This window comes from Crocodylus siamensis, chromosome 6 (genome assembly GCF_052110815.1).
Source record: "Crocodylus siamensis isolate JL-2025a chromosome 6, ASM5211081v1, whole genome shotgun sequence".
NCBI lineage: Eukaryota > Metazoa > Chordata > Crocodylia > Crocodylidae > Crocodylus > Crocodylus siamensis.
The window spans coordinates 32,003,937-32,016,088 of record NC_143400.1 but is presented as its reverse complement, the minus strand read 5'-3'; the positions used below and the strand labels follow the sequence as shown (position 1 = coordinate 32,016,088).

The following is a 12,152-nucleotide window of genomic DNA, read 5'->3' as shown; positions in this document are numbered from 1 at the left end:
AAAGCTCAAGAAATATTCCTATAACAAGCTGAAGGCACTGTTCCATTGACAATGTATAGATTATAGAGAAATATTAAATTTGCAGGATTTTTCTTCTTTAAATTCTTGCTAAGTACTATGCTATGATAAAGGTTTAGGGAATGCTGGATACATAAATGAAAGGAATTGACCATTTTATTCCACTGACAATGTGGCATTATAAAAATTCATGATAAAATACCTGTGAGAATTTCTTAAATAATATGCAATTGTAAATAAATACTTGAAACACCAGTAAAAAAAAGAACACACAAAATAAATATATTTCCAGTCTTAGTGATTTGTATTACCTACATATATATTTCTGTCTCCAGATATTTTATCTTTCTACCTACATTACACACACACAACTTTGTTTATGAAACAATGGTTCTGGTCATGATATCTAATATGCCTATGCATTAGATACATACCATGCAATGCTATTTTCCATTATTTTGCTTCTTTCAGGATGTGCTAGAAACCAGACATGGGAGAGGACAATCAAACCATAGTGACTGATTTTGTTTTCACTGGCTTCTCCAGTCACCCCACGACAAGGATGATGCTAACTGCATTCTTCCTTATAGTATATTTAGTAACCCTAACTGGAAATGGCCTCATCATCCTCTTAACCCTGTGTGATCTGCACCTTCACACCCCCATGTACTTCTTCCTCAGTAATTTGTCCTTCCTCGACATCTGCTATTCATCAAGCACCATCCCACAAGCACTAATAAATTTTTCAGTTGACAGACCCACTATTTCCTACACTAGATGTTTTTCCCAGATGTTAAGCACACTCTTCTTAGGATCCACTGAGTGCCTTTTGCTGGCAGTCATGGCTTATGACCGCTACATTGCCATCACCAACCCACTGCATTATACGCTCATCATGAGCAAGACACGATGTATCCACTTGGCAGTGGGGTCCTGCTCCATCACCTTCCTCCTAACTATAGTCCCGTTTTTCTGCATGCCATCATGGTTCTGTGGGAAGAATGAGATTGACCATTTCATGTGTGAAATCCTTGCTGTAATGAAGGTGGTTTGTTCAGATACCTCCAAGAATCAAATCTTTATGTTTGCCAGTGGAACGTTCAACCTCCTTGCCCCTTTCTCCTTCATCCTTTTCTCTTACATGCGTATCATCATGACGATCTTGCGCATCCGCTCGATGGAAGGCAAATCCAAAGCTTTCTCCACCTGTGGGTCCCATCTCACTGTGGTGACCATCTTCTATGGTACAGCCATATGCATGTACCTCAAACCACAGTCCAAGTCATTCCAACAGGAGGACAAAATCGTTTCTGTTTTCTATGCAGTTGTGACTCCTATGTTAAATCCTCTAATCTACACACTGAGAAACAAAGAGGTGAAAGAAGCCCTGAGGAAAGTGACTGGTATAAAGGGAGACTCAGAGTGAATTTTATATTTTGTGGCTCCTTCATATCCAGGGATGGTGTGTTGACCCTGAGGTATATGACATCCCCAGTAACAGGAACAAACACTGTTTTTTTTCCAATTAAAAGTACTGTTTTTCCCTTTTCAACATTTTGTATCTTTTCATGTGAAAATGGAATTTTGATTAGTAGATGTTTTAATAAGGAGTGAGGTTATCCTTCATGGACTTGCTGCACTCTGAGACAGGAGCCATGCAAGAACGATAGAATCATAGTTACTGAAATGGATCTGTACGATCATTAAATTTGGTCCCCTGCCATGAGCAGGAAGTATTGGGCTCAGATGAGCTTGGCAAGGTGCCTGTCCACCCTTGTCTTGGACACATCCAAAGAGGGTGACTGCACCGCTGGGAGTATGTTCTAGATTCTGGTGACCCTTGCAGAGAATTTTATTCTTATATCCAACCTGAATTTACCCTCTATTAATTTATGCCTACTGGTCCCCATCTTCCCCTGAAGGACCCTCCTGAATAGATTTTCTTCTAGTTCTTGGTGCTCCCCCCCGCCACCCAAGGTATCTGTAGGAAGTTATCAAGTCACCTTTCAGCCTTCTCTTCCTCAGGCTGAACAGGCCCAGTTCCTGGAGTCTCTTCTCATAGGGTCTACCCTTCATGCCCTTAAACAAACAGATGGTCCTTCTCTGTACACTCTTGAGCTTATCCATATCCTTCTGGAAGTGTGGTGCCCAGAACTGGGCACAGTATTCCAGCTGAGGCCTCACCAATGCTGAATAGAGAGGGAAGAGTACCTCCCTTGATCTATTGGCTACACAGTGGCTGATGCCTGCCAGAGTTTTATTTGCCCTTTTGGCAGCCTCATCACACTGTTGGGTCATAAATATCTTCCAGTCAATCGTGACGCCCAGGTCTTGTTCAAATGTTGTGCCAGCCAATAGGCCACCACCCATTGTATAGTTGTGGTGAGGGTTCTTCCTACCCATGTGAAGGACCTTGAACATTTCCCATTTAAACTTCATCTGATTTTGTTCCGCCCATAAGTCCAGTCTGTCAAGGTCCTCCTGGATCTTTGACCTATCCTCTGGTGTGTCCGTATTTCCTCACGGTGTGGTATCATCTGCAGACTTAATCATTGTACTTTCTACCCCTTCATACAAATTGTTAATGAATATATTGAATAGCACAGTTCAGAGCTCCAATCCCTGGGGAAGCCCACTGGAGATGGCCCTCCAGGATGAGGCCTATCGATCACCACTCTCTGGGAGTGGCCTTTGAGCCAGTTGTCCACCCACCTCACTCTAGACTGGTCCATCCCAGTACTCTCCAGTTTGTTAGAAAGAATCCCATGGCAGACAGAGTCAAATGCTTTAGTGTAGTCTAAGTAGATGGCATCAACCTTGTGTCCTTCGTCCAGATGGTTAGTGACCTGGTTGTAGAAGGACACAAGGTTCATCAGGCATGATCTGCCCTTGACAAAGCCATGCTGATTGCTGTTTAGCACCCCATCCATTACCAGCTTGTAGTTGATGGCCTCCTTTACCAACTTTTCAAAGATTTTACCTAGGACCGAGGTCACACTGACTGATCTGTAGTTTGTGGGGTTACCCCTCTTTCCTTTCCTAAACGTGGGAACCCTGTTGGCCCTCTTTCAGTCATCTGGGCCCACTCCTGAGTTCCACGACTCTTCAGATAGCTTGGCCAATGATTCTGCTATATGTTCAGCCAGTTATTTCAGGACTCTTGGTTGCAGATCATCTGGTCCAGTGGACGTGAAGATGCCCAAGCATTGTAAAAGATGCTTCACCTGTTCTGGGATGATTTCATGTCGGTTGTTACCTTCCCCTTGTTCCCTGGGCCTCTGGTCAGACGAGCAGTACTTTTACTGACGCAAAGTATGTATTCAGGAGTTCTGCCTTTTTGTGTGTATTGACTGTGGGTTGACCCTGGGTATTCAGTAGAGGTCCCACAATGAAGCCCGATATTTTTTTGCTCCCTATGTATCTGTAGAAGAACTTTCTGTTGTCCTTTATACCGGTTCCTAGTTTGATCTCCAGACTTGCCTTAGCTTTCCATGTCTCATAACTGCAGGCCCTGGCCATATGAGTGTATTTTTTCCTGGTTGCTGAGCCATTCCTCTATTGCATGTACACTTCTTTTTTCTTTTTCAATAGCTCCCTAATATCGCTGGTGAACCAAGCAGGTCTTCTGGCTCTCTTCCCACTTTTGGGCTGCATGGGGATGGCCTGTTTTTGAGCCATGCTTAAGGAAGCACCATAGTTCCTGCACAACCAGAGAGTCCAAATGCCAGTTGCAGAGGGCCTCTCCAGTGATCCTCCTGAGTTTACCAAACTTTGCCTTCTTGAAATTCAGGACTTCTGTTCTGGTGACTAACTTCCCAATCTTATGGTGGATGGTAAATCTTATCAGGTCATGGTCATTGTCACCCAGAGTACCACCAATCTTCAGGTCACCTATGATGTGCTCCCCTTTGGCCAGCACTAAGTCCAGAGTGGCCTTGCCCCTGGTAGGCTCTTCCACAACCTATGTCAGGAATAGATCATCTATTGTCACCAGGAAGTTGGCTGACCTGCTGGAGGCAGCCAAATGGTCTTTCCAACAGATGTCTGGATAGTTGAAGTCACCCATGATGATCATGTCACTAGTCAGTTCTCCTGAGAATACCTGATCACTCACCTCATCTTGGAAGGGAGGCCTGTAATAAACTTCCACCATTAGGTCTCCCTAGTTTCATAGCTGGTATAGTCAGAAGGGGCCTGAGCAGATCATCAAGTTGAACCCTCTGCCATGAGCAGGAAAGGATGCTGGTGTCAAACAACCTCGGCAAGGTGTCTATCAAGCCTTCTTTTGAAGACCCCCAGGGTAGGAGCGAGCACCACTTTCCTTGGAAGTTGGTTCCAGATCCTAGCCATCCTGACTGTGAAGTAGTGCCTCCTGATATCTAGCCTGAATCTACTCTCTGTCAACTAACAGCCATTAAAGGTCCATCAACTTATGGGCATTATTCCTTGTTACTCCCAGTCCCCCTTGTATCCTGACCTAGAGGGTCTCAAGGGACCCTCTCCTGCTGTCAAAGGTGACCTGCAGGGATGGGTACTGCTCTTTCACATAGAGGTCCACACATCCTCCCTTCTTCCCAATCCAATCCTTCCTATGAAGCCTGTAACCCTCAATATTAACTGCCCAGTTATGCATATTGTCATCTGTCTTAGAGCAGAGATTCCCCAGGGAGGGAACACAAAGAACCAGATAAGAGCCCAGGTGCAGGTTGCCATGACAACTGGCTAATCAGGGAATTGGCCACACCAGCATCTGGTTAGCTGGCTGGAAGAGGCAGGGCCCTAGGCCCATATAAACCCTAGGGCTGGGACCAGGCAGTTCAGTTCCCTGCCAGTAGCCAAAGGAGAAAGAGCCTTCAGGAAAGAAGGTCTCAGAGAAGCTACAGCCGTCAGATATGATACGCTTAGGGCTAATGGGGCTCCAGGAGCCTTTAAGGTACCCTCGCCTACAGGCACCCAATTTTAGAGAAGAAGTTTTACCCTTTTAAAGGGGCAGAGCATGCCTCGAACTCCGTATTACATTATAGCCCAGGGGCTCATGTTTGATTGCTGTTGTTTGTTTGCTGTCTGATAACACTGGTGGTTTGGGTGAAGCTGTTTGGGGAAGGAAGAGGCCTTTTATTGGGGGCCCACTACAGTGTGGGGACCCTGACACCAGAGAGGGCTCAGTATTTGCGGTGTATAGACCCCAGTGCCAGCAAGGAAGAGGCACAGAGACAGGGCCGTGGACAGCCCCGGCACCAGTGAGGCACGGAGACAGGGCTACAGAGAGCCCAGAAAGGACAAGGGGGCCAAATCACAGCAAGGCCTAGACCGGACGTCAATGCCATCTGTGAGGCTTGGGTCGTGGTAAAGGGGTGGTTGGAGACATGCATATAGTCCATAAGGCTGAAAGACTCAGGAACCATCCACCATAATGTGGGACACCAAGGGGTCTATGAACCACAGGGTTCAGTAAGATCTAGCTAGACCATGTCTAAACCCAAAAATCAAGGGCAGCCTTCCTATGCCAGTTATAAACAACAAGACATGGTGGGCAAGATAGGGGGTGCCTGTGGGGCAAGACTGGCACAGTTAAGGAGCCGAGGGGTAACACAGCCACCCCTAGGGACCCCACCCTGCTACAATATCATCCCACCTGGTCTCTGTCAACCCAATCAAGTCAAATTCCTCATCAGCCAAAAGGAGTGCCAGTTCCTCCTGTTTATTTCCCATGCTTCTGACATTCCCATAAAGGTATCTGAGCTTTCCCTTAGTTGCCTCAGGTTTTCTGTCACAATGTCTCTGCATCAAGATGCTAGAACCCATTTGGACATCCGTGGTTTGAAGGCCTGTGTGCCATTGTGGCTAGTGGATCCTGCTTCCTGTGGAACCTCCCTGGCTCCCAGATGTGCCTAGTTTAAGAAGGTAAAAGCAAACACATCTACCATTTTGGGATAAACACCTCCATGTGAAGGCCTGGATAAGCAACTCTCACTGTGGAGTTCAGCCCTACTGAACATCCTCATGAATGCCTCATGCATATTGTAGCCAGTATAAGCTGTGTGTAATGACATAAACTAAACTAAAATATTTTTCAAGCTGTGACTGTGCCATTTAGGCATGAGAAGTGGGATAGGATTTATCCCTAAAATGAAGTTTGTCAGAATTTTTTCTTTTTCTATCTTGCCATCCAAGCAAAAATTAAGTTCCTGTTCAAGGAAAAAACCTTCAGTTACATTCACAGATTTGGGGGAAAAGGAACATGACCATTGTTTTATTTGAAATCAAATTGAGCATTTACAGTGTCTTCATGTGTGTTAACTGAATAGGGTATTGACCTACTCTCTTATCCGGGAGGTTGAAGATGGTTTGAGCGTTTTCACTATGCAAGTCCACTTAACCAGTTTGATTTTAGTTTAAAGTTACACCTTAACTTGGGAATTTCTTAGGTTTGTGATGCTTTGATTTTTGGATCATTACATCCTCCGTCTAGTTTATCATTTTTGGATTTTTGGTCATCTTTTCTGTCCTTCTTCTCTCTGAGTAGGAAGAAACAAAACTGTGTAGATGTCTCATTTTTATATTTCAAACTAGAAGTTTGATTTGCCTTTACCTTTAAACTGAATGATGAATTTTCAGTGCTTGTATGGATAATTGCCTAATTCCTTTAATATTTCTTTCTCTCTATGTCACTCACGCATTGTATCAAGACTGATAGGACAATACTTTAGTTGTCTTGCAGGTATTCACCTTTGAATTCTTCATGAACATACAGGTGGAAAGACGGTAACCTCAATTTCATGCCTGCTGTTTGACTGCAAGGTGAATTCCCTGATGAGCTACGAGTTCATCCAGTACTGAGCTTTTTAGTTCAACATATATGGTTTCTCTAATCAACGTAGCACTTCTTGCAAAGGTCATTTAATGCCCCTACTGGTATGACTGTAGCATTTAATATTCACACTTAGAAATTAAATGGAACTGACTTTTAAAGGCACACATGTTTTTCTTTTCCTTTCATGGCAATCTGCCCTTGGTCTGGAAGTCACTGTGACTGTTTTTCTTAACGTTATTTTATTTAACTTTTTTTTTTTTTTTTTAATAATAATTTTGGCTTCAACATGTTAAATACCTCTGGATAGATCCCTCCAACACCTTTAACCTTAGTGATGAGCTAAGTCACAAAAAAAAGCATCAGCAAAAAAGATGACCATTTCTGTTCTGATTTGGAGAAAGGGTAGATGCTGTTTCAAGAAAGGGTAAATGTTTTTCTTGGATCTAACTAGAGACTGGGACTGCCATCCCATGGGAAATTTCAGCAATCTCCAAATCAGAATGGTAACTGTACTGTTCTGACTACCATTAATATATATAAATTTTTAGGAAATGCAGACCATCTATGTGGAAAAAAGACCAAAGATTTTATCAAAAGAAAGCTATTTTTAACTGAAACCTAACTGTTTTGCAACTTTGGATTTTTTAATTAAAACCCATTTTTAAAAACTCCTTCTCAAAAGCATACTTTAAATTTTATCTGTTAATTCTGATTTAGTAACCTGACACATTCCAGTTTACAAAAGCTTGAAGGGGCAACTTTAGAGTAATGATGGTGTTGGAGGAGCTGAGGTCAGACTCTAACACAGTGTCTTTCAAGGAGAGTTGGTACAAGACATTTTGACCACAGTAACTGTCCATCAGCAAATGCAATCAGAGTGTTTGGAGGAAAAAGGCAGCAAACCCTTATGAGAATGTCAGCCTACACCTTTCTGACCATATTGGAATGTAATATTGAAGTACTTCTTCTATAAATACATTTCTCTTTAAAAACGTTTCCTCTTATGTCTATTTTTCTTAAGTTCAGTGTGGGACTGAAAACTGATTTCCTGAAAACAAGGCATTTTTCCTTATCTAAAATCTTCTCTTTTGTTGTTGCCAAATTATTTTGTTCTTTAAAAAAAAAAAAAAGAAAGAAAGAAAATGTTTCTAAACAACACTTTACCAGCACAAATATTTCTGGTGACTCGTATATTTTTAGGCTTTTCATGTTTATATTTGTTTAAAATCAAAAAGGAGAATGAAACATTTCCTTAAAACAGGAGGAAAGCTTTTGATATGCCAAACAATTTCAAAATGAAGTCCATAGGGAACAAAGAAGAAAAGTCCAATTTTCAACCAGCAAAATTCCAAATAATAAAAATTACCGTTCTGATTGTGAGACTGCTGAAATGTCTCATGAGATGGCAGTCTGAGTCTATAGTTAGATCCAAGAAAAACTTCTATGCTTTCTTGAAAAAACACATTCTAAGTGTTTAACCCTGATTGACACTAAGGGCCGCATGCAGTGGCACAAATTCATGATGCTGCTTTTTTCCCTGGCACACATCCCTCCACATGCAGTTAGCCATGGGAAAAAAATGGTCTGGGTGGGGTAGGAGAGGCTGGGAAGCCTTACTTGGGGTCCTGGGGGCCTCCTGAGGCAGCAGCAGCAGCAATCTGGTAGCAGGGGCTGGCCAGGCTCCCAGTTTGGTAGCGCACACTCCTGCCACGTGTGCCGTGCCACCTTTTTTGCCACCGTTTTTTTTTTTGACACAGGGATTTCCTGGTGTCAAAAAAACCTACCATACTGCAAATTTGCAGCGTGGGGAATGAGTGCACATACATTACATTCAGTTTGCGGCATCGCAATCATCCAGACACGCCCATAGGGAGTAAGAGGGGAAAAAAAGAGTCCAAAGGAGGGCCATGTGCATGATTAGAAGTCTGGAGAGCAGGTCATATGAGAAGAGGCTGAAAGACATGGGACTGTTCAGCCTGGAGAAAAGAAGACCTAGAAGGGACTTGCTCGCAGCCTGTAAGTATATAAGGGGCAGACATCAGGGCCTGGAGGAGGATCTGTTCACCAAGGCACCTCATGGAAAGACAATAAACAATGGACACAAACTGCTTGAACATCGCTGCAGATTGGACATAAAGAGATCTTCTTTATGATTCAAGTGCCAAGGATCTGGAACAGACTTCCCCCAGAGGTGGTACAGTCACCTACCCTGGAGATTTTTTTAAAAAATTACTTGATGCACACCTTGCTGGGGTCACCTAACCCTAGCAATATTTCCTGCCTAAGTGCAGGGGGGCTACACCAAATGATCTCGAGGTCCCTTCCAGCCCCTAACATCTATGAATCTATAACTCTACAAAACTCAGAGGGTTGACCTCTAACTGTTACTTGTGATTTCCACTAGGGTAAAGGAGAAAAGAACCTGCCCCTCCAGGGGAAGTTTCAGGTTTGTGATTGACACTATGATGAGCAAGAGGAGAATCACTTTCATTGTCTACTTTGAGTCAGTGGATTAGGTCATAATTCCCTGTAGGAACACATGCGGTTATTTTAAGTACAGACTTTTTCTTTCATTCTTTATTTTCTAACCAGGAAACAAATGGCTCTTCCACATCTCTGGAATATATAAAATGACTTTTCATCTGAACTGTAGGCAGCTCATTTCAAACAAAGATAACAAGAATGAGGGAGAGACTAATAATCTAAAATCCTCTCACAGACACTTGGGGGGGAAAAAAAGGGTTAAGGTATTTTTCTCATTCTCTCTTTTATTCTTTCCTCCCTTTTAGCTAATTTCTTGTTTAACCAAGCAAGAATTGATATACTTTTTAAAAATTTCAGAGCGACATATTCCTAAACGTACAGCTAAAGAAGAGTTTTTAACTGATCATTGAATTAGAATGCTTGTTTTAACAATGCCATCATAACATCAACTCTGTTTCTCCATGAGTTTTGTCAAGACATCCATGATGGGAAAGTTTCTCAGTCATAGCTGTTGGACTTTTTTTTAATTGACCCATTACCTAAATAATTGTATTAGGTTATTGCAACTACTGAAAAAGACCTAGTGGGATTCTTTTCTTGGATTCTGAGATTCAGAAACCCAGTGAATTGGCAGAAATGTAATTTTCTTGCAACTTCGCTTTAGTACCTGGAGAAGGGAAAGAAGTAAGTATTTATTTATTTGCTTAATTACTTGCTTGACTCACTGATTGTTTAGCTTGGGATTTCACAAAAATTTAAATTTTACATCTTTATGTTTTTATAGCAATCTATTTGCTCATCTCCAATTATGTGCCTGTGCCGGGGACCAGGGCTGACTCAGAAAGAGAGAGCAAGAGAGAGAGAAGAGAATAATGACTTGGGAGGCGGGGGTCCATAATCAAAGGTTTACTTCAGTGAAGGGTAAATAGAAAATGTTTATGTGAGGTGTGGTCAGTCTAGTCTATCAATATGAGCTAATTTATCAGCACACAGCGGGAAGTATCCTATATCATAAAGCTCATTCTTTATATTGTAAAACAGTGACTTGGTTTGGCTGAATGGGAATTAAAGGGATTCTTTGGCATCTGGATGAGTATGGTCTGAGATTGTTGAAGGTAACATTCATTGCAGTTGGACTGATCCCTCTGATCTCTCATTGTAGTAAACAATAAGTCAGAATTTCACTGTCAGTTTTCCATTCACAATGTATATAGATCACTAGGAATGATTTGTAATTTGGTGGATATTTTTTCCCCTAAATTTTGGCAGAGATAAGTAGCAACTAATATGCCATACTACAAAGTTTAAGGGAAGCTGGGTAAAGATAAATTGAATAATGCGCTGATATTTATTCAATTAAAAATACAAATGTCAATGGAGGGGATTTTAAATTCTCAGGATTTTTTTCCTGAAATAATATGCTATTGTGAATAAGATTTGATATGAAACTTTAAAAATCCCTCACTGTTTAATATACCATTTAGCTATTTTTTTTCCCAATCAGATTAATTTCTATTTATTTATCCACCTATCCATCTTTGTACCCAAATATTATCTATCTTTGCATAGTTCCAGTCCTGATGTCCAGCATATTAATATTCCCTTTGCACTCTATGTGAAGTCTGTTTTCAAATATTTTACTTCTTACAGACAATTCTTAGAGTAAGGCATGGGAGAAGAGAATGAAACTAGCAGGGCTGAATTCAACTTCACTGGCTTCCCCAACCACCCCACAACAAAGCTAATACTAAGGATTTTTCCTTGTGGCCTATTTGGTAACTCTGACTGGAAATGGCCTCATCATCCTCCTAACCTTCGGTGATCCGCACCTTCAAACCCCCATGTACTTCTTCCTTACCAATTTGTCCCTCCTGGATATCTGCTATTCAACAAGCGCTGTCCCACAAGCACTAGTAAACTTCTTAGTTGAGAGAGTCACAATTTCCTGTGCATGGTGTTCCTCCCAGTTACTAATTTCACTTTTCTTAGGTTCCACTGAGCGCCTCCTGTTGGCAGTCATGGTTTATGACCACTACATTTCCATCTCCAACCCACTGCGGTATACAGTCATCATGAGCAAGACACGATGCAGCCACCTAGCACTGGGTTCATGGGCACTTACCTTCCTGTTGTCCACAGTCCCCATTATCCTCATGCCCTCTCACCTCTGTGGGAAGAACGAAATCGATCATTTTGCCTGTGATCTTCTAGCTCTCTTGAAGCTGGCTTGCTCAGATACCTCCAAGAGTCAAACTGTTATGTTTGCCAGTGGGTCACTCACTCTCCTTGCCCCGTTCTCCTTCATCCTTTTCTCTTGCATGCGTATCATCAAAGCTATCTTAAGGATCTGCTCAGTGGATGGCAGATCCAGGGCTTTCTCTACCTGTGGTTCCCACCTGACTGTGGTGACTCTTTTCTATGAAACGGCCATGTTCATGTACCTCAGGCCCCAGTCCAAGTCATCCCAAAAGCAAGACAAAATCATTCCTGTGTTCTATACAGCTGTGACACCCATGTTAAACCCTCTAATCTACACACTGTGAAACCAGGAGGTGAAAGAGGCTTTGCAAAGAATGATCAGCGGGAAGGGAACTTCATAAAGTGATTTTAATTTTTTTTTCATTATTTTTATCCATTGACTGTGGGATCCTTAGGATATAAACACATATCACCACATGAAATGGTGGTTAAAAAGTATGAGTGAATGAATAAACAGAAGGAAGAGAGAGAAAATTTAAAATTTTATTTTTTCCAAAACTGTGTTTGAGATGAGATTAAATAATTAGCCGTGCCTAATTTCTGTATTGTCACAGATAGCCCTGTTCGCTTAAGTGGA

The 12,152-nt window shown here is 42.1% G+C and overlaps 1 protein-coding gene and 1 pseudogene across 1 annotated transcript; both read left to right on the top strand.

The window, feature by feature from the left end:
- The first annotated feature begins 508 nt into the window (after positions 1-508).
- On the top strand, positions 509-1,444 carry LOC149862188 (olfactory receptor 13H1-like). The gene has a single exon (XM_090052748.1). The coding sequence runs from the start codon at positions 509-511 to the stop codon at positions 1,442-1,444; it is 936 nt and encodes a 311-aa protein (XP_089908874.1).
- A 9,541-nt stretch (positions 1,445-10,985) lies between these two features.
- On the top strand, positions 10,986-11,916 carry LOC149862187 (olfactory receptor 13H1-like; annotated as a pseudogene).
- The last annotated feature ends 236 nt before the right edge of the window (positions 11,917-12,152 follow it).

Bases quoted from the DNA above. Each gene is read 5' to 3' on its own strand.
- LOC149862188 (XM_090052748.1), top strand. From the start codon at position 509: ATGGGAGAGGACAATCAAACCATAGTGACTGATTTTGTTTTCACTGGC.